At 63.8% G+C, this 27,204-nt stretch overlaps 2 protein-coding genes across 2 annotated transcripts; one reads left to right on the forward strand and one right to left on the reverse strand.

The window, feature by feature from the left end:
• TNPO3 (transportin 3) lies at nucleotides 1-21,867 on the forward strand. Its single transcript, XM_063397229.1, has 23 exons — nucleotides 1-299; nucleotides 5,766-5,966; nucleotides 6,568-6,641; nucleotides 7,267-7,423; nucleotides 8,985-9,128; nucleotides 10,966-11,141; nucleotides 11,611-11,749; nucleotides 12,679-12,825; nucleotides 13,386-13,493; nucleotides 13,838-13,929; nucleotides 14,873-15,012; nucleotides 15,074-15,265; nucleotides 16,666-16,757; nucleotides 17,277-17,353; nucleotides 17,568-17,628; nucleotides 18,030-18,170; nucleotides 18,998-19,114; nucleotides 19,536-19,630; nucleotides 19,768-19,924; nucleotides 20,265-20,432; nucleotides 20,582-20,694; nucleotides 21,264-21,354; nucleotides 21,430-21,867. The coding sequence occupies exons 1-22, from the start codon at nucleotides 174-176 to the stop codon at nucleotides 21,322-21,324; spliced, it is 2,778 nt and encodes a 925-aa protein (XP_063253299.1). The 5' UTR covers nucleotides 1-173; the 3' UTR covers nucleotides 21,325-21,354; nucleotides 21,430-21,867.
• On the reverse strand, nucleotides 21,851-26,783 carry IRF5 (interferon regulatory factor 5). Its single transcript, XM_063397234.1, has 10 exons — nucleotides 26,623-26,783; nucleotides 25,464-25,783; nucleotides 24,941-25,127; nucleotides 24,610-24,659; nucleotides 24,486-24,516; nucleotides 24,127-24,408; nucleotides 23,321-23,710; nucleotides 22,885-23,003; nucleotides 22,428-22,687; nucleotides 21,851-22,029 (listed from the first exon to the last, which is right to left on the reverse strand). The coding sequence occupies exons 2-9, from the start codon at nucleotides 25,632-25,634 to the stop codon at nucleotides 22,454-22,456; spliced, it is 1,464 nt and encodes a 487-aa protein (XP_063253304.1). The 5' UTR covers nucleotides 25,635-25,783; nucleotides 26,623-26,783; the 3' UTR covers nucleotides 21,851-22,029; nucleotides 22,428-22,453.
• Nucleotides 26,784-27,204: the final 421 nt, after the last annotated feature.

The raw sequence follows: 27,204 nt of genomic DNA on the forward strand, positions 1-27,204 counted from the left end.
TGAGATGAGATAGGAGAGGCGGAACGGGGCGGAACCGTGAGGAGCGGGCAGCGGCGAGGCAGGCCGCGGAACGGAAGGACGCGGAACGGAAGGCGCGCGGGCGCGTTTCCGGGGGCCGGCCCGGTGCGGCGGAGCGGCGATGGCGGCGGGCGGGCGGCGCTGAGGGACCGGCCATGGAGCGCGGGCCGGGCCGGCCCAGCCTGCAGCTCGTCCAGCAGGCCGTGCAGGCGCTCTACCACGACCCCGACCCCAGCGGCAAGGAGCGGGCCAGCTGCTGGCTGGGCGAGCTGCAGCGCTCGGTGAGAGCCGCGGGCGGCGGGTGCCGGGCCCGGGCGCGCGGGGAGGCCTCGGGCCCCATCCGGGGTTGGGCGGGGCGGGGAGCGGCGGCCCCGTGGCGGCCCCGGGGAGCCTCTGCCGTGCCGCTACCTGCTGTTCTGTGGCCGCCCTGTCCCTGGGAGCGCTCTGGGGAGAGACTTTGGACAAGGCCTGCAGGGACAGGACACGGGGAACGGCTCCCGCTGCCGGAGGGCAGGGCTGGGTGGGATCTGGGGAAGGAATTCCTGCCTGGGAGGGTGGGCAGGCCCTGGCACAGGGTGCCCAGAGCAGCTGTGGCTGCCCCTGCATCCCTGGCAGTGCCCCAGGCCAGGCTGGACCCTGGGGCTGGAGCAGCCTGGGGCAGTGGGAGGTGTCCCTGCCGTGGCAGGGGTGGCACTGCAGGGGCTCTGGGGCCCCTTCCCTCCCAGCCATTCCAGGGTTCCATGATTAACACCAGGAACAAGGGGCTGGGATGTTTGGCACAGTCCTGAGGTAGCAGGGAAGGAGGAAGTGGCTCCCAGAGGAAATTTGGGCTCCCTCCGTGCTTCTCCTGCCGGCTGGGTGAGAGAGCTGCCGGCGTCCGTGAGGGGATGGAGCCAAGGCCTCGTTCCCCTCCCCAGAGCCCTCAGGACACACCCCCGGGTGCTGGTCAGTGTTCTGTGGCCTCGTCTGGCCCTGCTGGGGCCACCGTGTCCCCTGATCCCTCGGGAGGTGGATGTTTCCCCTCCCCAGAGCTGCAGTGTCCCCTTTGTGCTGCCCTTGGGGCACCCAGTGCTCCCCCTCTGTTCCCCCCAGAGCCGTGGGTTCCCTCCCTCTGTGTCCCTGCCCCTCCCTGCTCTGGGTGTCCCAGCTCCTGCTCAGCTCCCTCAGGACCAGCTTCAGCTCCTTCCCCTTCCCACCCTGGGGCCCCTCTTGCCACCCTTTGTTCCCACAGAGTCACCTTTTCCCCTGAATTCCCCGAAATTCCCCTCGGTGCTGCAGCCACATTCCAGTTCCCCTCAGAGTTCCCAAGGGAACGTCCCCGGCTGGGTCTGGGGGCTCTGGCAGCTGCTCCCCCCGGGCAGGGGCTTTGCCAGGGCAGAGCTCAGCAGCTGGAGGAGGGGGATTTCCACTCCAGGGCTCCCCAGGCTGCCCTGACCCAGGCTGGGACCCCCAGGGGGGAAGGAAGGGCTGTCCCGGGCCAGGCTGCCCCGTCCCCAGGGCACTTTGGCCCCTTGGGGGCTCATTTGTGTTCCCGAGGGCTCTGAGCCTCTGCTCCCGCCTCTCTGGGCTTTTCCCTGGGTGGCTTTTGATACAATAGCAGCAGTAATAATGGTGATAATAGCAATAATAACAATAATAATAACCAACCCAGCAGTAACAGTGTCATTGTTGACACAGCCCCAGCTCAGCAGTTCCTGCCTCTCCCCTTCCGCTGTCCCTGTTCTCCCTGCCCCTCTCTGAGCTCTGTGCTGCTCTCGGGAGGATTCCCGGGAGTTTTCCAGGAGCTCCGGGCCCAGCCTGGCTCCTGCCAGCACCTTCCCCCCGGAGCTGCTGGGCTGTGCCAGCCCTGGCGTGGGCAGGGGGGGTGACAGGGAGGTGACAAGGGGTGACAGGGGGGTGACCCTGTCCCAGCAGGAGCTGCCCTGGCAGGGCTGGGAGGGTTGGGATGCTCCAGTGGGGCCTTTCCCAGCTCAGGCACCACAGTGACACTGGGGGGACAGGCCAGGGCTGGGAGTCACGGTGGCCCTGGTGGCCCTGGTGGCCCTGGCTGGGCGCTCGGTGTTTGTCCCTCAGGCCTCCCTGTGCCTGCTCAGGCTTGGGGCTGGGGCTGACCCAGGGGATGCTTGCTGGACCCTGCTCGGTGCCACACGGTGTCCCTGCGGTGTCACCTGGCACCGGCCGTGTCCCGGCACCCCTGGGCCCTCTGTGCCCCTCCCTGAGCCCGGGCCAGTTCTGTCCCGTTTGCCTGTGCTGGGACGAGCTCTCAGGGTTGGGTTCCTGCTGGTTTTTGCCTTTCTGGAGTTGTAATCACAGAACCCTGGAATGGTTGGGTGGGAGGGGACCCCAGAGCCCCTGCAGTGCCACCTCTGCCATGGCAGGGACACCTCCCACTGCCCCAGGCTGCTCCAGCCCCAGGGTCCAGCCTGGCCTTGGCACTGCCAGGGATGCTGTGCTGAACTGCCCGTGTTTGCCAGGGTGGTCTGAGCCAGCGTGGGGTGAGAAGGCAAAGCCCAAAGCTGAGTTTGGGCACCTGGGTCACTCTGTGGGGGTCCAGGTTTGGCACTGGGGACCCCCAAACCTGAGTGAGGTCCCCACAGTTCCCACCCCTGGGATCTCAGGCAGGACGTGGGGCTCAGGTTTGTCCAGCAGCTCCCCCGGCAGCCTCGTTCTCACCTTTCCTGCTGGAGATTCCTGGGAAACGGGGCTGGAGCAGCTCCGAGCTTGCACAGCACTGGAGAGCTCAGCCGAAGGTGCAGGTTGACCTAAATCCCAGAATTTGAGGATCCTTCATTCAGCCGTGTGCTGGAGCTGTGTGAGGGCTGATTCCAGGCTGGCTGGGGTTCCCAGGGCACAGAGCTGCACCCAGGGTGAGCTTTGCCTTGTCCTGGCATTCCTGGCTGGAGTTTCCCTGCATCCCTGGTGTCTGGGGCAGAGTCGTGGGACAGGGATCCCTGGGGATCCCTGGGGATCGCTGGAGATCCCTGGGGATCCGTGGGGACCCGTGGCTGTGAGCTGAGTGTGGGGTTTGGTGTGGATGGAGGGGATGGTTTGGGTTTTGGTGGGGGTTCAGGAAGTGCTCTCTGGGAAGGAATCCTCAGGCGTTACAGAATTCCTGGATGTGCCAGGAGGGGTTTCAGGCATGGAAAAGCCTCTCGCAGCCATTGGTGCTCACAGCCCGTGGGTGATTGTGCTCTGCTGGGCCGGGCTCCCAGGCGGATTATCCCCGTGCCCTGGGCGTGGTGGGTTTGGGAGGATCCCCGTGTGCATCCACACTGGGAATCACCAGCCCGTTAAATGAGGGCAGAAAGAGTCCAATGAGAGCGTTTGGTGGGATTCTGGCTGTTGTAGGTGTCGAGTTTAACTTTTTGTTTGTTACTTGGGAATTTCCTGTGAGGATAACTAACTCCCGGGGGATGTTTGTGAGCAGTGCCTCCAGGTCGTTCTCACTCCCTGAGTTATTCCAGGTGAGTTTTGCACCAGGAGGAGCTGGAGGTACTGGAGTTCCTGACCATGGAGCAGCACCTGTGGAGGCAGCAGGGAAAGGAGGATCAGAGCCTGGGAACGGCAAAGGAGCTCGTCTGAAAGCTCTGAAGGGCTCTCCTGGGCCGTGCTGTGTCCCATGGGAAGCTGCAGGGAGCTTCTGCCTGGGTGTGGCAGGGATGGATCCCCTGGCCGTGGGGATTGAACCTGTGGGGATTGAGGAGCCGTGGGGCTGTGGCACCTGGGGACATGGGGACATGGGGCAGTGGTGGCCTTGGCAGTGCTGGGGAGCTGTTGGACTCGATGGGCTCCAGGGATTCCCAGCTCAGAGGATTCTGTGGAAAGGAGGAGGGAGAGGAGAGGGGAGCACAGGGGGTGCTGAGGGTCCCAGCCCTCCCTGCTTGTCTGGGCCCTTGGGGTTCTGCAGTTGGCTCCAGCTGCATTCCAGGCCACAGTGACCATGGAAAGAAACTCTGGGAGTGGGATCAGGAACTAGGTCCTGCGCTATTGCAGCTCTAACGTTTCCTTTTTCCATGTTGAAGAGCCTGGGTTTTCCTGGGAATCAGCCTGGATCATGCTGATCCTGCCTGGTGTTGCCCTCTTGCTCCCCTGTGCAGTGCCTGGCCCAGGATGTGGGTCTGGAGCACTGGCAGGGCTGGAGCCTCTGGGCACTGCTGTCCTGCCTGGGGAGAGATTTGGAAAGGGGATTATTTTTCCTTCCAGGCTGGAATGCAGCTGGAAGCGAGCTGGGCAGGCACAGGTTTATAACAAAGAGCTGTTTGGAGTGACTGGCCAAGGGCTGTGGTGGAATTGCCTTCATTAGGGAGGCTGAAATAAGGAGCAGAGATGGGATTTAGGGTTGCAGAGGTTTTATTTCATTCTGGATTGAGCCTGGAGAAGTCTTGTCCGAAGGCTGTCAGAGAAAAGGGCTCAAGGCTCATGGAGCTGGCTCAGGTTTTGCTCCCAGATCTCCCCCTCAGCTGGATTTGGGATTTTTAACCCAAAAAAACCTCCCGTGCTGCCCAGGGAGATTTGGAGTTCCCATCCCTGGGTGTGTCCAGGGAAGGACTGGACGTGGCACTCCGTGCTCTGGGCTGGGGACAGGTCACAGGTTGGACTCAATGCTCTCGAAGGTCTTTTCCAGCCTCAGTGACTCTGGGATTCAGTGCCAGCCTGTTCCCATGCCCCAGCCCAGCCAGGGGCTCTGGAGCCTGCCTGGTGCTTCCCTGGCTCAGCCGTGCCCCGGTCCCACACTCAGGGTGGAGCCTTTGGGCTCAGACCAGCCTGGCTCTGGCTGGAGCTGCCCCGGGGCTGGGCAGGCCGTGGGTCCCTGCCTGGCTCCCCTGCAGCTCTTGGGCACATCCATGTTCTGCTCTGGAGTCCTGGTGTGGGCCCTCAGATGGGCCTGGTGCCCTCAGTCCTGGGATTCCGTGATTTGATTCTAGGGAGATAAAGCTCTCCCTCCTGCCACCTGTCCCTTGCTGGGCTCTCTCTGTGTTTCCATGTGAGGCTCCACCTAGCCCAGAAAAGCTTTGGATTCCCTTTCCTGCAAGGGTGGGCCATCGTATCCCCCGGAATCTGCTCTCCCAGGGGCTGTGGGGTCTCTGCCCGTGTGAGGTCTGTCATGAAGCCGCTCTGTCCCTGCAGCTCCCTGGGTGGGTGTCCCAGTGCCAGCCCCTTCCCAGCCCGCAGCCTGAGCTGGGATGGCAGCACGGTGTGGGCAGTCAGGAGTGTCTGGGGAGTCCTGGGAGGGTTTGGGATAGAAGGGACCCAGGGCCCCTGCAGTGCCACCCCTGCCATGGCAGGGACACCTCCCACTGCCCCAGGCTGCTCCAGCCCCAGGGTCCAGCCTGGCCTGGGCACTGCCAGGGATGCAGGGGCAGCCCCAGTTGCTCTGGCAATTCCATTCCAGGCAGCAATTCCTGCCCAAGATCCCACCCAGCCCTGCCCTCTGGCAGTGGGAGCCATTCCCTGTGTCCTGTCCCTCTGTCCCTTGTCCCCAGTCCCTCTGCAGCTCTCCTGGAGCCCCTTCAGGCCCTGCAGGGGCTCTGAGCTCTCCCTGGATCCTTCTCCTCTCCAGGCTGGGTATTCCCAGCTCTCCCAGCCTGGATCCCTGGGAGCTGAGGGGCTCCAGCCCTGCAGCAGGTCCAGGGCCCCTCTGCACTCGCTCCAGCAGGCCAGGGCTGTGTTTCCACTGGGGAATTTGGACTGTCTGCAGTCCCTGACCCTCAGTGCTGCCCACTGACCACAGCATGGCTTTCCCACAGGTCCACGCCTGGGAGATCTCGGACCAGCTGCTGCAGATCCACCAGGATGTGGAGTCCTGCTACTTCGCTGCGCAGACCATGAAGATGAAGATCCAAACCTCATTCTATGAGCTCCCCACGGATTCCCACGCCTCGCTCCGGGACTCTTTGCTGTCACACATCCAGAACTTGAAGGACCTGTCCCCGGTCATTGTCACACAGGTGGGCGATGGCAGGGCAGGGATGGAGCTGCCCCTCCGTGTCCTGCTCCTGGCAGCCACTCTGGGACCACTGTCCCTGGGCTGGAAAACAGGGAGGGCTGTTCCCTGCTCCCGGCCTGGCACAAGATTGTTTTCCCTCCTTCATCACGTGCTTCCTGTAGTTACATCCACTACTTCCCCCTCATTTGCTGTTTGGAGAGGAGGAGCAGGGGTTTACCCTGTGCTTTGCCATGGAGACCAAACCCAGCAGTGCCCTGGGCATTCAGGGGGTTTCTCTGCACCCTTCATTCCCATTATCCGTACGTTCCTGTGGCACTGGGGGGCCTGACACCCCCAGGCTGGGGCCAGGGTGCTCCTCCAGCCCCTGGATGTTCTGGCAGGGAATGTCCCCCCTTGGGGCAGCCAGTGTTCCCTGCTCACCACAGGGATGGTGGAGATGGATCCCGGAGTTCCCTGCCTGTGGGCAATGTTGGGAATGGTTCCTGAATTGCCTGTGGGCAGGGATGGCAGGGGTGGATTCCAGAGCTGCCTGCCAGCCCTGTCTCCTGGGCACATCCCAGCACTGCCCACAGTGATCCGAGTGTGTTCCTGTTCCCTTGCAGCTCGCGTTGGCAATAGCTGACCTGGCGCTGCAGATGGCTTCGTGGAAGGGCTGTGTGCAGACGCTGGTGGAGAAGTGAGTGGCTGCTCTGTCCCTGGGGATGTCCCGTGGGCTGTGTCGGGCGCGTGGGCCCGTGTGGTGCAGGACAGGGGGGTTTTTCTGCCGTGCTGGCTGGGCTCAGGTGCCCTGGGGTGGCAGGAGGGGCTGTCTGCCCTGCACGCTTCCCTGCTCACAGCCCGACACTCAGCGCTTTTCCTCATTCCTGTTTTGTTTGGGATGATCCCTCTTCCCTCAGCTGGATCTGTGCTGTGGAATGGAGCAGTGGGGCTGGAGCCCCTCACTGCTGTGTGTCCCCAGATGTCCCCAGGGGGTGCCACATGCTGAGGGGCCCCGTGTCCACTGGCAACAGGAGGGGATGGGATTTGTCCGGGCAGTGGCAGCTGGACTCCAGAGCTCGTGGGCTGGGAAAGCTTCTGTCACTTCTGTCACTTCTGTCACTGCTCTGTTGGAAATCCCCGGGCTGAGCCACCCTGGAGGGGTGGACACTGCCTGTCCTTGAGGCAGGGCTGTTGCTGAGTCCATGGAATCACACAGTGCTCATGCTGGGAAGGGGCCGTAAAGCCCCCCAGTCCCGTGGGTCCGGGATGCCCCCGGGGCTCTCCCCGTGCCGTCCCCGGTGTGAGGTGTCCCTGTCCCCCAGGTACAGCACGGACGTGACGTCGCTGCCGTTCCTGCTGGAGATCCTGACGGTGCTGCCGGAGGAGGTGCACAGCCGCTCGCTGCGCATCGGCGCCAACCGCCGCACCGAGATCATCGAGGACCTGGCCTACTACTCCAGCACCGTGGTGTCGCTGCTGGTGAGCGGCGCCTGGGCAGCCCCCGGCATGGCCAGGGGGGGATCAGGGCACTGCCTGGGGTGGGAAAGCCCTCAGAGCCCACATGTCCAGCCAGCCCCCAGCACTGCCAGGGCCACCGCTGACCGTGTCCCTAAGGGACATATCCACACGGTTTTGGAATCCCTTCAGGGGTGGGCATGTCACCCACGCCCTGGGCAGCTGTGCCAGGGATGGACAGCCCTTTACGGGAAGGGATTTTTCCAGTATCCAACCTGAGCCTCCCCTGGCACGAGTCGAGGCTGCTTCCCCTTATCCTGTACCAGGAGATGGAGCTGAGCTGTGTCCTCTGCTCAGCAGCCCAGGTGCTGCTGGAGGAGCCTCTTGCCCCATTCCGTGTTTATCCTCCAGAGTTCCTGCCAGTGCCACTGCAGCTGTCAGGGCAGCCCAGCTCCTCCTGTTCCTGGGCTAGGTTGTCTGAGCAAGTCCTTGCTCACTCTGAAATTCCTTCACCTTCCTCAAGTCCCTGTCCAGTGCCACCCTGCCCAGCCAGCTCCAGCTTTGCCAGGGACACCTGGGAGATCCTGCACAGGACATCAGGGAGTCCCTGCACTGGGCTGTCCCCTCCAGCCATGTCCAGCCCCAGCTTTTCCAGGATCCCTGGGAGATCCTGGCTGGCACAATGGGGACACAGGCAGTGTCACCTCGCTCTGGTGCTCGCGGCCACTCGGAGCTGGCACAGGATCGCCAAGGGCTGGCCCTGTGCCTGCACATTCCTGCTCCCTCTGCACCTGCCTGGAGCTTTCCTGAGCTTTCCCTATTGGTGCCAGCATGGGCATTTCCACCACCTTCCTGAAGAGCCAAATTTGTATTTTCCGTGTGGGATTTAAGTGCCAAACTCCCATTTTCAGTTACAGAATGGGGGGTTAAAGCAGCATTCCAGGGACTATGATGAGGTCCAACACTGTCTTTAGAACTGAAGTGCCAAGTGAGGAGAGAGGATCTCTGGAAGCTCTCGTGCAAGAATTCCTGGGCCAGTCCAGGGGGTCTGGGATCTTTCTCCATGTCCTGGCTGTCCATCTCTTCCCCCTTTCCCCGTGCCTGTTGAGGCTGGAGCTTTGGGCAGGGCTCTGCTGGGGGCTGGGCTGCAGCTGGGGGTCAGCCAGCGTGGCTGGGAATGAGCTGCTGCTGTCCCACATCTCAGACACTGGGGTGGAGTGTTTGGAGTGTCCCTGGGGACAGCTCTGGCTCCCAGCACCAGCTTCTCTCTGCAGGGGTGGTTTGTGGGGAAAAGAGTGAAACTGGGATTGGCACACCCTGATGGCTGTGCTTCACTGGCCCGGGATCCTGCAGGAGTGGGAATGAGGGAGACGTTCCAGCTGCTCTCCCTGCTCCCGACAGCAGCTGGAGCTGACAGAGGGGTCTGTGCTCTGCCCCTCCCTCCCACTAAGGCCAGGGCTGTTGGTGACAGGGATGCTGGGAGCAGATTGCTTCTGGAATGTTCTCACGTGGGCTCCAGGGGATGTTGTTTCTCCGGGACCCCCCGCTGGGGTCAGACCCTGACCGCTGTCCCGTGTCCCCGCAGGTGACGTGTGTGGAGAAGGCGGGCAATGAGGAGAAGATGCTCATCAAAATCTTCCGGTGCCTGGGCAGCTGGTTCAACCTGGGGGTCCTGGACAGCACCTTCATGGCCAACAGCAAGCTGCTGTCCCTCCTCTTCGAGGTGCTGGTGAGTGTTTCCCGGGAAGCAGGGGAGTTCCAGGCTGGGGCACTGGGGGATCCCAGCAGGACTGAGGGGTGGGGCAGGGGCTTCAGCCCTCCTGTGTCAGCCCTGGTTCCCTCTGGGCCAGGATCAGCTTCATGGAGAGGGCAGTCCTTCTCTGCAGGCAGGGAGGTGCCGCTGCCGCGAGGTGCCAGGTGAGGTTTGTCAGACCAAGGGGGTTCCCGGTGAGGTTTGTCACGCCTGGGGGTGCTGGGTGAGGTTTGTCACACCCAGGAGGTGCCAGGTGAGGTCTGTCACACCCAGGGGCTGCCAGGTGAGGTTTGTCACACCCAGGGGGTGCCAGGTGAGGTTTGTCACACCCAGGGGGTGCCAGGTGAGGTTTGTCACACCTGGGGGTGCCAGGTGAGGTTTGTCACACCCAAGGGTGCCAGGTGAGGTTTGTCATCCTCGTAGCTGGGTATCAGAAGCCTCTTTTGGGCTTTGATGGTCAAATCAGGGGGGTTGAGGTTATTTTGGTTCTTCCCGGATTGCCAGTAAAGCAGTATCCATCACCTCCCGGAGGTGTAGGGTGCTGGAGCAATCCTGTGCCACTGAGCCAGGGCAGGCAGGGAGTGGAGCCAGAGGGAGGAATTCCTGGAGGATGGAGGCTTCTGCTGAAGAGATCCCTCTCTCCTGCCTCATTTGCATGATTCAGTCGATGACAAATGCAAATGAGAGCTCCCAAGGGAAGGTATCCATGTGGGATCCTGCTCCAAATGGAGCTGCTCCCAGGACAAGCTGCAGGGTTCACCAGCCTGTTCAGTGTTAATGGCACTTTAAACGGGGCATTTTCCTTCCTCCCTTTCTCCCTCCAGTGGCACCAGGAATTGTTTCCCAAATCCACTGAGATCTCTGTCAGTAGGGCTCACGGTCTCTGCTCCTGTTTGCTCCCTGCTGGCTCTCTCCTGGTTCTCTGTGTGTCCTGTGTCCTTCCCTGTGAATCCCCCTCACTCAGTCACCACCCACGGAATTCCCTGACCCCCCCAGACCCCCTGGTCAATATTGACCCCCTGGTCAATATTGCGCACGTGCTTGTGAGAAACCTCATCTCCATCCCCACCAAGGACTCCCCAGTGCCCACCTCTCTCCCAGTGGGACTGGTGGCTCTCTGTCCAGCCAGGTGATGAGCAGCACGGTGCTTTCCTTCCTTCCGAGCTGCCCTGGATTCCAGCTGGTGCTTTCCCTCCTGTGTTTGCCAGGGTCCCTTGGGGAAGGGTGTCTGACCCGGAGTATCCAGGGAAGCAGAGGCCGGTGGGGTGCACTGGGGGCTGTGGCTGTGCAGGACCTCTAAAAAGAGTTTCCACAGAATTCTTTGGCTTGGAATAGATCTCCAAGATCAAATCCAACCACTGTGGGAACAAGAACAACAACCTGGTGGTTTCTTACTGTCTGATTGCATGATGTAATTGGGGCAGCTCCCATCTCTGCTCTGGTGACCGGTTACAGACCCAGGGAATGGGGGAATGGCCGGGGCTGTGCCAGGGAAGGTCGGGTGGGAGAGCAGGGAAGGTTCCTCCCCAGAGGTGCTGGCCCTGCCCAGGCTCCCCAGGGAATGGGGGAATGGCCGGAGCTGTGCCAGGGAAGGTCGGGTGGGAGAGCAGGGAAGGTTCCTCCCCAGAGGTGCTGGCACTGCCCAGGCTCCCCAGGGAACGGGCACAGCCCCGAGGCTGCCACAGCTCTGCTCCAGGGTGGGATTGTTGGGGGTCTGTGCAGGGCCAGCAGCTGATCCACCATCCCCATGGGGTCCTACAGCTCTGGAGATTCCATGATTCTTTGATAACTGCTGGGCTTTTGTGCCTTGCAGCAACAGGACAAGACCTCGTCCAACCTGCACGAGGCCGCGTCGGACTGCGTGTGCTCGGCCCTCTACGCCATCGAGAACGTGGAGACCAACCTGCCACTGGCCCTGCAGCTCTTCCAGGGCGTGCTCACCCTCGAGAGTGCCTATCACATGGCTGTGGCACGGGAGGACCTGGACAAGTGAGGACAGGGACCCATGCCGTGCCGGGGGGGACAGCAGGACAGCGCTGACCCAGCTGGCGCCGTGTCAGCCTCCAGATGGAGATCCCAGTGCCAGGAGTGTCAGCAGTCTGGGGGCACTGGGACTGGGCAGTACCTGTCCCTGTGCTGGGCACTCGTGGGGCCACACCCAAATCCTGGGGGCAGTCTGGGCCCCTCACTGCAAGAGAGGCATGGAGGGGCCAGGGGCTGGGCTGGAGCTGTGCCCTCACACCTGGCACTGGGCTTTTGGAGAAGTTGGAGCTCAGTATTTCAGCAGATTTGCCTATTGGAGCCCAGTGTTTGCCCCCACTTCCCCTGCTGAGGCGTCTCCCAGCTGCTGGCAAAGCAGAAGTTGGGGTTTCTCGCTCTGGCCAAGGCTCTGGGCACATTTTGGCCCAGCCCCCCCGGGGTAAACCCCTGAGGCTGATCCGAGCCCGTCCCTCCGCAGGGTGCTCAACTACTGCCGTGTGTTCACCGAGCTGTGCGAGACCTTCCTGGACAAGATCGTGTGCACGCCGGGCCAGGGCCTGGGCGACCTGCGCACGCTGGAGCTGCTGCTCATCTGCGCGGGGCACCCGCAGTACGAGGTGAGCCCGGAGCCTCCCTGCCCTGCACAGGCCTGCCCTGGTCCCTGCTCTGCTCTCCTGCGTTTCCTCCCCGCTGTCCTGGGGGTCTGGGATCACCAGCACAGCTCCCAAACCGCTGTTGGTGCTTTCCCACGTGTTAAAGTGGAGCTCAGGGGGGTTTGTGGTTCCGGGGAGTTTGGCTGTGTGAGTGACTGAAATGCTGGGTCACATCAAAGCTCCCACCTACCTGCCTTAGGAGCAAAACTCGTCGTTGTTTTGGTCTCTTTTTATCCTTTATTTAATTCTTTATCCTTCTATCCTTCCCCAACCATCAGTTAAATGCCAGTAGCTGATCCCTGCCTGTGTTCAGTGGATGGAAGCTGCTGCCTGGCTGGTTTGCTGTGGGAGGTGCGGGGTGGCTGTGCTCCAGCAGGTCCCACGTGCTCCCTGGGGCCCTGGGACCCTTCTCCTCCCTTCCCAGGTCTGTTAAGCTCAGTTTTCCGTGGCCATGACCTCATCCTGTGCCATCAGTGTTGAGGCGGACATGGAGCTCTGCAGCTGCTCCTGCCCAAATCTACACTCGTGGTTTCTGTGCAATAACCACACAATAAATCAAAGAACCCACAAAGGGGATGCATCCACTGCCAGCCCGAGCTGCTCCCAGAGCCCCAGGCCCCGCTCTGGGGTGGTTCTGGGCTGGAGACACTTTGGCTGCCAAGAGCTGGGGCAGGTCTTCAGGGTCACTGGGGGATCCCAGGCCGTTTGTTAAGTGACAGGCAGAGAAATCAGTGGATCTGGGGGAACTGGTCCCTGTGTCACCCTGTGTGACACAGCAGCTCCAACACAGATCAGAACCCAGGGAGGGTTCTGTTTCTCCATCAGGACCACTGACAGGGTGGGGAAAAAATGTTCTGCTATCAACAAAATACTGGATTTTTCTTTCCCAACAGGTGGTAGAAATTTCCTTTAACTTCTGGTATAGACTGGGGGAGCACCTGTACAAGACGGATGATGCTGTGATCCACAGCATCTTCAAAGCCTACATCCAGCGCCTGCTCCACGCGCTGGCCCGGCACTGCCAGCTCGACTCCGACCACGTAAGGTCCCTGTGGGGCAGCCGGGGCAGGGAGATGTGTGTGTCCCTGGGGGGGCACTGGGATGTGTGTGTCCTTATGGAGACAGTGAGATGTGTGTGTCCCTGTGGAGCAGTGGGATGTGTGTGTCCTTATGGAGACAGTGAGATGTGTGTGTCCCTGTGGAGCAGTGGGATGTGTGTGTCCTTATGGAGACAGTGAGATGTGTGTGTCCCTGTGGAGCAGTGGGATAGCTGTGTCCCTTTGAAGAGCTGTGTTGTCCCTGCTAGAGGCAGTTTTGTTGCTTCTTCCGTGCAGTCTGGGATGGTTTATTTCTTCCTCTCCTCATCTCCTTGCTTCCCATCCATTTCTCTACTTGTTGGAGCAGGAATACCCAGTGTGTGCTCAGGCTGGTCATGTTTCCTTGGCACAGCTCTCCAGTCCCTCCAGCAGCCTGGTCTGGGACAGGAGGGCAGGAATGCTGGCTCTCCTTAAAACAGAATCCCTGGTGTTCCCCTGGCTGTGGCTGAGTGGGAGCTGGAATTCCCCTGCGCTGCCCTTGTGCTCTCCCTCCTCTCCCTCAGGAGGGCGTCCCGGAGGAGACCGATGACTTCGGGGAGTTCCGGATGCGCGTCTCGGACCTGGTGAAGGACCTGATCTTCCTGGTGGGCTCCGTGGAGTGTTTTGCTCAGGTGGGTTTGCGGGAGTGCAGCGAGGTGCAGGCAGGTGCCAGGGGAGGTCACCGAGCCCTGGTGGCCTTTGGGACTGGAGGAGGCCACACACACCTCGTGCACCAGGAGGTGTGTGGTGGGAACTGCTGTGGGAGCAGCAGGAGATGTGGGAGCAGCAGGAGGTTTCTGACATTCTGGGGAAAGCCCCTGTGGTCCCACAATATCAGGGTGGCCTGTGGGATGTGGGGTTTCTGCAGGCCCACAGCTGGGGAGGGAGTTTGGGGGTGGGAGGGTCAGGAACAGAGCCGTGGGGGTGGCGGGGTTGGTGGGGGGTTGTGGCCCCTCAGTGACCGTCCCTCCTGCAGCTCTACGCGACGCTCAAGGACGGGAACCCGCCCTGGGAGGTGACAGAAGCCGTGCTCTTCATCATGGCCTCCATTGCCAAGAGCGTTGACCAGTGAGTCCTGCCCGTGTCCTGGGGGGCCGGGGGTCGAGGCTGCCTCTGTGTGACACAGCACAAATATCCCGAGGACCTGGCAAATATTCCTGTCCCTGGCAGTGCCTGAGGCCAGGCTGGACCCTGGGGCTGGAGCAGCCTGGGGCAGTGGGAGGTGTCCCTGCCATGGCAGGGGTGGCACTGGAGGGACTTTAAGGTCTGTTCGCACCCAAACCGTTCATTGGGGATCCTTCCACATCCAGGTGGGGTTTTCCTAGGTATCTTTAGGGAAGGTTAGGTCACTGAAAGTGTATTTCCTCCTGTGTTAGTGTCAGTGGAAACACGGACAGGTGACACCCAGGGTGGTGATCCCACAGCGAGTCCTGTGCAGTGCCCGCAGTGAGACACCCCTGCTGACCTTCCCTGGGCTTGGAGTGCTGTCCCTCCCACCCCTGTGACACTGTGACCCCCATCCCTCCCTTCCCTGTGAGGCTGGGATTGCCGTCACTCCTCTTCCCAAGGCGGCTGGTAACACCATCCCTCCCTTCCCTGTGAGGCAGGGAATCCTCTCCCCCTGCTCCCCAGGTGCCTGGAGGAGTCACCTCAGTCCCCTGACGTCACCAGCTCCTGTTATCTGTGTTGGGGCTGCTCCCGCTTGTTTTTCCCATGTCTTGTTCCCGGGAGCTCTGTCCCGCGAGGCTCCAGCCCTGGACCGCCCATCACACCCTCCCACGCCTCAGCCAGTGAGCACCCCTGGTTCCTGTGTCCCCCTGCGAGTGTGGGGCTGTCCCTGGAGCTGTTCAGTGCTCCCCATCTGCTCCCCGGTGTCCGTGGGCTGAGCCCCTCCTCGTGGGGTTTGTCCCGGGGTGCTGTGAGCCGCGCTCCCCGTTCAGAGCGTCGCGTCTGGGGCGGCTGCGGGCCCCTGCCGGCCCTGCCGAGGCGCTGAGCCGAGCGTGTCCCGCAGGGAGAACAACCCGACGCTGGTGGAGGTGCTGGAGGGCGTGGTGCGGCTGCCCGAGTCGGTGCACACGGCCGTGCGCTACACCAGCATCGAGCTGGTGGGCGAGATGAGCGAGGTGGTGGACAGGAACCCGCAGTTCCTGGGTGAGTCCCGCGGCGCCGCGGCCCCGCCGCGCCCGCCCCCCCTGACCCCCTGTCTCCGCAGATCCCGTGCTGGGCTACCTGATGAAGGGGCTGTGCGACCGGCGCCTGGCGTCGGCCGCTGCCAAGGCCATCCACAACATCTGCTCCGTGTGCCGCGACCACATGGCCCAGCACTTCTCGGGGCTGCTGGAGATCGCCCGCGCCCTCGACTCCTTCGCGCTGTCGCCCGAGGCCGCCGTGGGGCTGCTCAAGGGTGGGTATGCCTGGCATCTGGGGGAATCTGGGATCTGCAAGGGATCCATGGGATCTGTGGGAGGGTACCCATGGGATCTGGGGTGTTACCCTTGGGATTTGGGGGTTATCCCTGCAGGGGTACCCGTGGGATCTGTGGAGGGGTATCCATGGGATCTGTGGGAGGGTACCCATGGGATCTAGGGAGTTACCCCTGGGATCTGCAGGGGGATATGCAGAGCTATCCATGGGATCTGCCAGGGTATCCATAGAAACTGCTGGGGTACCTATGGGAACTGCCAAGGTATCCATGGGAGTTGCTCCCCAAGGTGCTGAGCCCCATCCTCACGGGGTTTGTCCTGATGTGCCACAAGTCCCATTCCACATGCAGAGTATCCTCAGGAGTTCCCTTGGGGCTGGAGGCAGAAGTAAATCCTGGATTTGTAACTGTCCCCATCCCTGAGAGAGAGCTCAGGGACAGCCCTGGGCTGGATATGTGGGAAGAACATGTGGGAAATGCTGAGAGCCAGGCTGGCACTGGGTCACTGCTCCCTCCAAACTCTGGGGATTACCCACTGGACACAGAGGGTGGAAATTTGGGAGTATTGGTCATTTTAGAGAGTTTGGGCTCAAGAACGGAGATTTGTAACTCCAGTTTACACTCGGTGTGTTGCTGTCCTACTGGACTGTTGGGCACCAGGAGCCTTTTCAACCAAGGCTGGTTTTGGGCATGTGCCTAAAGATTTCCAATGAATTCCAGTGCTGCTGGAGCCTTTACCCCCAGAGCCAGGGGGTCGTGTGCTGCCATGGGGGACAAAACTCCCCTTGTTCCACCGGATGCCCCAGCACTGGCCAAGCTGCTCCTCTCCCTGCCAAAGGGTTTTCTCCCCCTCCCTTAGAACAAGCCAGAAATTCCCGAGCCAGGGAGGTTTTCCCCCGAGGTGGTTGGCAGCACAGACAGAGCCGGGCTGTGCCAGGCTGTGCCAGAGCCAGGCTGTGCCAGACCCGGGCCGTGCCGGAGCTGGGCTGTGCCAGGCTGTGCCAGAGCCGGGCTGTGCCGCTGCTGCCTGGGGGAGCAGGAGCAGCTCAGCACTCCTCATGTTCCATGGCCGGGAGCCCTGAAGCGCCTCCACTGGAGCTTCCCGGAATCTCACGGTGCTGCTGGACTGGGACAGGGGCACTGGGGACACACGGGGGGCCCAGATACGCCTGTGGCATCCTTTGTCCCTGTCCCTCATGCCAGCATCACTCCCTGCTGGCACTGAAGCATTTCCGTGTCCGGTTCAACCAGAGCCAGGTTCAGCTGCAGGGAGTCTCTCCCAGGAGCTGCCCTTGTCCTGCAGCCATTCCATCTGGGAATGCCATGGCCCTTCCTGCCTCCCGTGCTGCGTCCCTGCTCCTGAGCCCTGTGTGTCCTTGCAGGGACGGCGCTGGTGCTGGCCCGGCTGCCCCTGGACAAGATCTCGGAGTGCCTGAGCGAGCTCTGCGCCGTGCAGGTGCTGGCGCTCAAGAAGGTGCGTCTGGAGGGGGGACAGCAGCTGGGAGGGGACAGTGGGGACAGCAGCCAGGCCCCGGCCCTGCTACAGCAGCTGTGTCCTCAGAGCCAGAGGTGTATCCTAGAGTAATGGAATTGTTTGGGTTGGAGAAGCCCCTGGAGCCCCTTGAGCTCAGCTGTTCCCCAGCACTGCCAAGGCCACCACTGCCTGTGTCCCCAAGTGCCACATGCAGACAGCTCTTAAATCCCTTCAGGGATGGGGCTCCACCCCTGCCCTGCCCAGCCATGCCAGGGCCAGGAGGAGTTTCCCCCACATCCCAACCCTCCCCTGGCACAGCTTGAGGCTGTTCCTCTCATCCTGTCACTTGTTCCATGGGGCAGAGCCCAGCACCCACACAGGACAGGACTGAGCCCTTCCCTAAGTGCCCCCTGAGGAGGTGCAGAGGTGCTGCTGGTGGGGTTGGTGTCGGGGCAGTGTCTGCCGTGGGCACAGTGCTACCTGTGCTCCTGAAATCCTATCCTTTCCCTCCTTTTCCAGCTGCTCTCCCAGGAGCCAAGCAATGGCCTCTCCTCAGACCCTACAGTGCCCCTGGATCGACTCGCCGTCATCTTCAGGTGAGGAGGGATCTGGGGCACTGCTGCTCCCCCAGAGCCTGGATCTGCACCGCCTCCCTCTCCCCAGCCCTTGGGGAATGGGCTGGGAGTCTCTGCTTCCCCAGGTTCCAGCTCCTGAGGTGCCTCCAGGCCAGTTCCTGGTCCACTTCCCACAGCTCCAACCCCTTTCCTGGGCTTTAATCCCAACCCCCCTTACCCCTTGGCTGTTCCACAGACACACCAACCCCATTGTCGAGAACGGCCAGGTCCACCCGTGCCAAAAAGTCATTCAGGAGGTGCGTGGGACAGGGCTGGGACTGGGGAGGGGGTTCTGGTGGGGGCTCTGGGGTGGGGGGTTCCAGAGTGCTGCCAGCAGATCCACGTGTCTGCCCAGGGCTGCACGGGAGGGGCAGAGCCTCCTGTCCCTCCTGGAAGCTGGGAGTGGGGTGTGGAGGGGGAAATTTGAGGGTTCAACCCTCTGGAAGGGGCCCTGGCTCTGGGAATGTCCCAGGTGTTTGATTTCCCTGTCATGTTCCATTTGTCGTGCTGCACCAGAGGGGATAAACTACTCTGGGCTCCTCCAGAAAGCTTTCCTCCCTCATCTGCCATCCCACCTGGGGCCTGGGTGTTGTGGGGAGCGGGAGGGAGCGTGGGGTGTCCCAGGGTGAGGTGTGACCTCGCCCCTGTCCATGCGCAGATCTGGCCGGTGCTGTCGGAGACCCTGAACAAGCACAGTGCCGACAACCGGATCGTGGAGCGCTGCTGCCGCTGCCTGCGCTTCGCCGTGCGCTGCGTGGGCAAGGGCTCGGCCGCGCTGCTGCAGCCGCTCGTCACCCAGGTGGGCCCAGGGACACAGGGGCTGGATTGGGGACCCCAGGGGCACACGGCTGGATCGGGGGGACCCCAGGGACACACGGCTGGCTCAGGGGACCCCAGGGACACACTGATGGCTCAGGGGACTCACCCGGGGCACACGGCTGGCTCAGGGGACCCCAGGGACACACGGCTGGCTCAGGGGACCCCAGGGGCACACGGCTGGCTCGGGGGGCACCTCAGGGGCACACGGCTGGCTCAGGGGACCCCAGGGGCACACGGCTGGCTCAGGGGACCCCAGGGGCACACGGCTGGCTCAGGGGACCCCAGGGGCACACGGCTGGCTCGGGGGGCTCACCCAGGGGCACACGGCTGGCTCAGGGGACCCCAGGGGCACACGGCTGGCTCGGGGGGCTCACTCAGGTCGCTGTGGCTGCCACTAGGGGTGGCTGTGGGCACTGGGAAGAGCTGCAGTGAATCCTGGCAGGAATTCCAGCATAAACCCTTGGGGAGGAGAGAGGCTTTGGAGGAGGTGGAGGGTGCCAGGAGCCCCGTGTGTGTGATTTGGGAGGAGCGTGTGAGACCCTGCATGGTGCAGCTCCTTGGGTAGGAAACCCAGCCTGAGGGAAGGATCCATGAATCCCTGGGTGTTCCTGCTCCACACGGCTCCTGCCAGGCTCAAAGGGGAAGCTTCCATGGAGAAGCAGTGCTGGCTGAGGGAGCCCCAGCACAGAGATGCTCCCAGGATCTGAGCGGGTCCATGGGATGTCCCTGCCCACGTGGGACGGGCTGGGAGGGATGTGGGGTCCGGGCAGATCGGGCGGCGCCTGTGCAGCGTTCCTGTCCCCCCAGATGGTGAATGTGTACCGGGAACACCAGCACTCCTGTTTCCTCTACCTGGGCAGCATCCTGGTGGACGAGTACGGCATGGAGGAGGGCTGCCGGCAGGGCCTGCTCGACATGCTGCAGGTGGGGCCCGCCCGCCGGGCGGGGAAATCCCTCACCCCAGATCACACCAACCATCCCCAGCACTGCCAAAGACACCACTGAGCCTGTCCCCAAGTGCCACATCCACACAGCTTTAGAATCCCTCCAGAGCTGGGGAGCCACCCCTGTCCTGGGCAGCTGTGCCAGGGCTGGGCAGCCTCTCCAGGAGAAATTTTCCCTTCTATCCAATCTATACAGAATCCCAAACTGGTTTGGGTGAGAAGGGACCTTGAAGCCCGTCCATGGGCAGGGACACCTTCCACTATCCCAGGCTGTCCCAAGCCCCCTGCAGCCTGTCCTTGGACATTTCCAGGGATGGGGCAGCCCCAGCCTGTTCCATGCGGGGAAGGGCAGTTTGAGGAGTGATCCCAGGTAGTTGCTGATGGATCCCTGTTCTCCCCAGGCTCTCTGCATCCCCACCTTCCAGCTCCTCGAGCAGCCCAATGGCCTCCAGAACCACCCGGACACCGTGGATGACCTCTTCCGCCTGGCAGCCAGGTGCCACCACGCTCCTGCCACCTGCAGAACACCCGGCCCTCTGCCCTCGTGCAGGGTCCCCAAGGGAGCACCCATGGGTGCAGTGAGCGGGGAGGAGGCAGGAGCCACCCCTGACGTCCGTCTGTCTGCCCGGGCAGGTTTATCCAGCGCAGCCCCGTCACCCTGCTGCGCAGCCAGGTGATGATCCCCATCCTGCAGTGGGCCATCGCTGCCACCACCCTGGACCACCGGGACGCCAACTGCAGCGTCATGAAATTCCTGCGGGATCTGATCCACACTGGTGTGGCCAACGATGTGAGTGACACACGGGACGTTCCTCAGGAGGCTCTTCCTCCGTGTCACCATGGAATCCTGGAATGGTTTGGGTGGGAAGGGACCTCAAAGCCCATCCAGTTCCACCCCCGTGCCATGGGAAGGGACACCTTCCACTGTCCCAGGGTGCTCCAAACCCCCTCAGCCCCATCCATCCTCCTCAGCCCTGTCCTGTTGTACCCACAGGCCACCCTGGTTTCTCCATCGCTGCTGGTGGAGAAGCTCTGGGAGTTGCCTCAGAGCGAGGAGCTGATCCCTGTCCCCTGTCCCAGTATGTCCCTGTCCCCAGACCCTGCCCACCCCCTTCTCCTTTCTCCCACAGCACGAGGAGGACTTCGAAGTGCGGAAGGAGCTCATCAACCAGGTGATGACCCAGCTGGGGCAGCAGCTCGTGAACCAGCTCCTGCAGACCTGCTGCTTCTGCCTCCCGCCCTACACCCTGCCCGACGTCGCCGAGGTGCTCTGGGAGATCATGCAGATCGACCGCCCGGTGAGGGACCCCCAGAGGGCCAGGGTGGACCCCCAGAGGGCCAGGGTGGACCCTCACAGGGCCAGGATGGACCCCCAGAGCGTGGGGTGGGGGGCCCGGGAGCCAAGCTGGGCTCCCCATTCCGAGTTCCTCCCTTTCCCTCGGCACAGACATTCTGCCGCTGGCTGGAGAACTCGCTGAAGGGGTTGCCAAAGGAAACCACGGGCGGAGCCATCCAGGTGACCCACAAACAGCTCACCGACTTCCACAAGCAGGTCACCAGGTGAGCGGCACCAGCTGCCCCTCAGCAGCCCCAGCAGCCCCCAGCCCTGCCTGTGCTGCTCATGCTGCTGGGCTGTGCCATCTGCCTGCACGGGCACACGGAGCCCTGGGGGCCACGCGGCGCCTTTGCCTCACCCAACGGGTTTTTCTGCCTGGCCCAATCCCTGCAGCCCTTCCCGAGCCACCTCCTCATCCCCGTGAGTCACTGGTGCCAGCTGCCAGGTCCTGCCCGGGCCTGTCCCTTCCCAGGGCCACCAGCTGCTTTGGGAACATTGACTCCCTCTGCTCCATCTCGTCCCTGGACAAATCCCAGGGCCGAGTGCCCGGGGGCAGCTCCTTCCTTCCAGCCAGCCCCCACCCCAGCGTGGTGGCACTGGCACATGGGTCTCCTCCAGGGACAGTCCCGGGGGCTGCCGACCTCGTCCTGCCCTGATCATTGTCCCTTCATCTCTCCCAGCCCCTCGGAGCGGAGCTGCCGCGCTCCCAGCTGCCACCCCTCGGCAGGACACCCTCCCTGGGTCCCAAACGTGCCCCTGGGGCCACCCGCTGATGTCACCCCTTGTCTTGCAGTGCTGAGGAATGTAAACAAGTCTGCTGGGCGCTGAGGGACTTCACCCGCCTGTTCCGATAGCTCCGGCTCCACGTGGCACCTGTCTCCCAGGTAAGGGCCTGGCTCTGGGCCCCCGCCCCACAGGACAAAGGGGACAAAGGGCTGATGCTCCCTTGCTCCTCCCAGGAATGTCTTTAAGGAGAAGACAGGAAACAGCAACCCAAGAATGTGTCCCACAATCAGCCGAGGGCTCTCGCCCGCTGCAGCGCGTCCCGGAGCCGCGGGAGGAGGCTCGGGGATCCCGCCTGCCCGGGGCAGGCCCGGAGCTCGGCCCCGCCAGCGCCACGCCCCAGGGAACACCCCCAGCCCCACCGCAGCCCCGGCACGGAGCCTCTCGGGTGCGCCGGCAGCAAAAGAAGTAGAAAAACTTTCTGTGAAACGGAGACAAAAAAAGAAGGAAAAGAAACAAACAAAAAACAAACGATACAAATTGTTTAGGAAGATGGGGGGTCAGTCTGGGGGTCCTGGGGCGCTGCCCCCCTGAGCCCACCGTGGCCTGCCTGCTGCTGGCTCCCAGAGACGACACAGGCGGGACGGACTCTGCAAATAGAGATTTATATTTTATTTTGTTCTGCTTTTTTAGTTTGTTTTCTTGTTTGGTTTTTTCTTCTTTTTTTTTCCCTTTTTTGGGGTTTTCTTTGGTTTGATTTTGGGGTAGGAGGCGGTGGCTCGAGTGCGGGCAGGGCGGGCGGGCGCATGCGGTTCCCTCCGGGGGTGTGTAGCCATCTCGAGACAATAAAAAACATCAAAAAACTGAAAAAATAAATTAAAACTTCCCAAGGTCCCTCTGGTTCGTCTCTCAGGGCTGGGGCTGCTTTGTGCCCCCCCCAGCGCTGGGGGCTCCAGGTCCAAGGTGACCCAGCTCCTGTTTTCTTGCTGTTTCTCCCCAAAACCCCCGGGGGATTGTCCTTGGGGAATGCAGGGAGCGGGGTTTGGCTGCTCCGCTCCGCTCCAGCCCCGGCAGAGCTGCCCCAGGGTGGGGGTCACAGTCCCCTCCCCCTGCAGAGCACCCCTGGGTGCTGGTCACTGGCAGCTCTGGGGAGACGGGCGTGGGCACAGGGGTGGGGACAGGGATGAGGACGGTGCTGGGTGGCACCAGCCGAGGTGGCCACGGAGTGACTCACCCCGGCTGGACGTTCCTGTGTCCCTGTCAGTGGGGCAGGGGACCGGGGGGCAGCACCCAGGGCCCGGCGGAGGGGCCGGGCAGGGGCTGCGCCGGCGGCAGCCGCTGGTGGCTCTGCCACAGCTGGTGCAGCTCCTTGAACTGCTCCACCATCCTGTCCTTGAGGTCAGGGTGCGAGATCTGCAGCGGGATGCTGTCGGCCGACCAGGACAGCTCCCCGGAGAACATCTCCAGCAGCAGCCGCGCCGCCACCGGCACCACCTGCAGGAGCCCCAGGGCGTCACCGCCGGCGGGGGACACCGCCCGTGTCACCCGGGGACAGCCACCCGTGTCCCCCAGGGACAGCCGCCCGTGTGCCCCGAGGACAGCCGCCCGTGTGCCCCGGGGACAGCCGCTCGTGTCCCCCGGGGACAGCCGCCTGTGTCACCCGGGGACAGCCGCGGGTCCCAGCCCCTCACCTGCACCGTGATCAGCTTCTTCTCCTTGGGCTTCTGGTCTGGCCACTCCTCGCCGAAGCACAGGAAGATCTCAAAGGGGGGCGGGGTGGGGGTCTGCCCCTTCTGGAACTGGATGAGGCCTGCGGGGCCGACGCCGGGGTGAGGAACAGGACGGGGCCTCGCGCCTGCCTGGGCCACCACTGCCCCAGCCACGACCATCGAGGGCCAGCTGGGGACCCCATCCCAGCTCCGTGCCCCCATTCCACCAGGTTCCCCTGTGCCACCATGTTGCCCATCCTGCCTGGCGTCCCCACCATTCCAGCTGGTGTCCCCATTACACCTTTGTCCCCCTCATGCCACCAGGTGCCCGTGTGCCCGGTGTCCCCCCGCCCCAGCTAAACTCTGTCCCAACCCCTGTCCCCTCAAGGGACACAGGGCCACCCCGTTCCCCTCTCACCGTTGAGGAAGCCCTCGAGGCTGAAGAGCTTGGTCCTTCTCTCCCTCTGGATGGGGTTGGGGCCAGGCTGGGGCGCAGCGCAGGGCCCTGTCCAGAACACCTTGCACTGGCAGAGCCGGAGGGCAAAGAGATCCTGGCCCTGGAGCTCCAGGATGAGCCCTCGGTCCAGCACGTCCAGCAGCTGGTGGGTGTAGAAGCGCTGCTTCTCGTTGGGGATGGCGTCGGGAGCAGGGAAGGGCACCTGCTGCAGCGTCAGCGGCCCAAAGAGCTCCTCCTGCTCCTGCGTGGGCTCCAGGCTGCTGTGGAACAGCCGGCAGCCGTGGGGGTTGCTGACGGTCAAGGCGCAGACCTGGCGCCCGCGGTACTGGAACTTCAGCTCCAGGTCAGTCACTGTGGGGGGCCACGGGGTCAGTGGGGGCCACGGGGTCAGCGGGGGACACGGGGCACCCCGGGCCACTCCAGCTGGCCACCGCCACCCCTCCAGCCACCCTCATCCATCCCACAGCCACTCTGTACCCACGGTCACCCCATCCAGCCACCCCATGGACACCCCATGGCCCCCTCACCCAGAGACCCTGCGGCCGCTCCCATCCATGCCATGGGCACCCCACACCCATCCCATGGCCACCTCTGTCCCACCATCCCACGGCCACCCCTGTCCCACCTTTCCATGGCCACCTCTGTCCCACCATCCCACGGCCACCCCTGTCCCACCATCCCATGGCCACCCCAACCCCTCCAGCCCCCACACGGCTTTGGCACACCCTGACTGCCCCGTCCAGGGCCCCCATGCACCCCCGGCTCACGTGGCAGCATGTGGGGGCTGACAAGCAGGTCAGGGATCAGGTGCTCTGTCGGTGCCACCGGGCAGGTGGACGAGGGCCCCGGGGGCTCCAGGGTGGGCCCCGCCTCAGCGAGGGCTCCAGGCAGCAGCTCCGGGGCCCCATGGGAGCCCCCTGCCTCCCCCTGGAGCAGTGCCAGCGGGGGAGGCCCAAAGGGCCCCCCTGGGGGGCAGCAGCCAGCAAAGGAGGGGGTCTCCTCCTTGGCCCAGGAGTAGGGGGGCAGCAGGTCCCCCCCGTGCTGCGTGTCTGAAGCAGAGAGGAGGGTCAGAGGGTGCAACGCGACCCCCCTGACCACCCCGACCCACGTGATGCCCCCCACTCACCATCAATGCTCAGGGACGTCATCTTCTGGAGCTGCAGGGCAGAGTGGGTGTTACAGGAACACCCCTGGCCCACTGGGGTGTCCCTGGTTTGGGGATCCCCGCACCCTGAGCCCCCCCCAGATACCTGGCTGTCTTCCTCCCCGCTGCAGCCATAGTCATCCTCGTCCCCCCCATCTGCAAGGGAGAGAGGGGCTGAGAAATGCCGAGGGAACTGGGGGGTGCTGGGGTGGATCCTGAGGGGTGCTGGGGGCTCGTGGGGCACTGAGGCTTCACAGGGGGTGGGTCCCTTGTGGGGTCCAGGTCTCTGGGGGCGCTGGGTCCTTACGGGCTGTGGGGGGCTGGGACCTCACGGGGTGCTGGGGCTTTGTGGGTGTGGGGGACTTGTGGGACATCAGGTCCTTGTTGGGTACAGGAACTTCGGGGCTGCTCAAAGCCCTCCCCAGAGCCGCCCGTACCTGCGCCCCCGGGGGGCTCCTCGCAGAGCTCGTACACGCGGTAGGGCCGGGCCGGGGACTCGCGGGGCCCGTCCAGCACCAGGCGGAACTCGCGGCTCTTGTTGAGGGCGCAGCGCAGCGTGGCCTTCCAGCGCGGCGGGTCCGGCGGGTCCCCGGCCCGGAACCGGCCCGTCTCCTGCGCCCACGCCTGCGGGGGGCTCAGCGCTGGCACCCCCGGCCTGTGTCCCGCCATCCCATCATCCCCCGGCCGCCCCAGCCCACCCCTGACACCGCCCATCCCGTGTCCCCCCATCATCCCTGTCACGCCCATCCTGTGTCCCTCGTCACTCCTGTCCCTTGTCCCCCATGTCCCCATTGTCACCCCATCACCCTGTCACCTCCATTCCATTTCTCCCACATCCCTACCGTCCGACCCACGCCGTGTCCCCCGTGTCACACATCACTCCCACCCCATGCCTCCACGCCCGCATTGTTCCCACCCCACGTCCCGCTGTCATTCCCAGCCCGTGTCCCCCGGTGTCACCTTGAAGATGGTGTCGTGGTCCTGGGGCCCCGGGGGGTTCCTGGTGGCCTGTCCCCAGGGGATGACGAAGCGGCGGTGCTCGGGGTCGAGCCAGTGGAGCCCCGGGAAGCGCCGGCTGCTCACCTGGGCCACCAGCCAGGGCTTCAGGCGCACCCGCCGCGGGGGCTCCATGGGCTCGGCCCGAGAGAGGAACGGGCCCGAGGGGCCGCCCCGGTTCCGCTTTCGGGGCCCGGAGCGTGGGTGAGGCCCCTCCCGAGCTCTGCCGCCCCCGTGGGTGCTGGGGGGCGTCACCCACAGCCCGAAAGCAGAAGCTGCGGTGGCTTCGGGGAAAGAAAAGTGGAGCTGAGAAGGGGAGGGGACAGGAGGGACACGAGGGACAGGGGGAGAGCGGGACACAGGGAATGCGGGACGTGAGGGGACGGAGGGGACATGGGATAGGGAGACACGGGACAAGGGACATGAGGGACAAGGGGAGGACACAGAACGGGAGACACGGGGACACCGAGCGGACAAGGGGAGTACACAGGGGACACAGGAGGGATGGGGGACACACGTTAGCGACATGGGAAGAAACAGTGAGCACACGAGGACGTGGAGGGACATGGGAAACATACGGGGGACAGGGGACATGGAGAAGGGAGGAGGGACACAGGGGTGACACGAGGAGACAGGGGACATAGGCTGGGGAGGACACGGTCGTAAGAGGAGGGGAGACGGGGGACACAGGGACAGGATAGAACACAGGAGGCGACACGCGAGGGATGAGGGGACACGGAGGACACACAGGGGACACGGGAAGTCCCGACCGTGGTCCCTGTGCAGTCACAGAAGCCGCACGAGGGGAGACCACCCCCGCTCCCCTCGGGCCGGGTGTCCCCGCCTGTCCCCCTCGCGGGGCAGCGCCCACGCGTGGCGCACGGACGGGCCCGGCCGCGGCCACCGCGCCTGGGCACGGCGAGTCCCGCGGGCGCCCCGCGCACGGACCGGGCACGGTCCCCGCGTGTCGCCGAGGCTTTCCCGGCCATCTCAGCATCGCCCCGCACTCCTGCGGCCCCAACCCACGGGGACCCACCCCACGGGGACCCCCCCACGGGGACCCACCCCACGGGGACCCCCCCGCGGACTCCCCGCGCCCATCGGGAGCGGCCCCGGCTCTCACCTGCTCTCGGGGCCGGTCCCGGGGCCGCCGCCCGGAGCTTCCGCACGCGGGGCCGGGCGTGGGCGTGGGGCGAGACCGGGACCGCCCCGGGACCGCCGCGCCTGGGGCGTGGGCCGAGACCGCCCGTGCCCCACAGGACGCCCCCACCTCGTGTCACCCCTCCCGTGTCCCTCCGTGCCCTCCCTCCCCCTGTGGCCCCCGTGGCCCCCACGTGTTTCCCCCAGGCCCCCCCTTGTTCCCCTGTGTGCCCCCCGTGTCCCCACCCTCGTGTCCCCACCCTCGTGTCCCCGTCCCCGGCTGTCATCCCGCACTGCCGGCAGACCCTCATTAACATACGTTTTGCATACATTTGCATACACCACGCCCATTTCCCCCCTCCACGTGACGCGCGGGGATCTCCGCGATGGGCGGGAACACCGAAAGCCTTCGCGGGCTTTGATTGGCTGCACTCGCTGTCACTCACCTGGGGGTTCCCGCCGCTGGGCCCCGCCCCGAGGCCGCTGTCTGTCAACGAGGGGGCGTGGCCTTGGTGGGCGTGACCGCGAGCTGTGTAGAGAGGATAAAGGGGCGGGGCCTGGGGCG

Source organism: Prinia subflava, chromosome 4 (genome assembly GCF_021018805.1).
Source record: "Prinia subflava isolate CZ2003 ecotype Zambia chromosome 4, Cam_Psub_1.2, whole genome shotgun sequence".
Classification (NCBI taxonomy): Eukaryota; Metazoa; Chordata; class Aves; order Passeriformes; family Cisticolidae; genus Prinia; species Prinia subflava.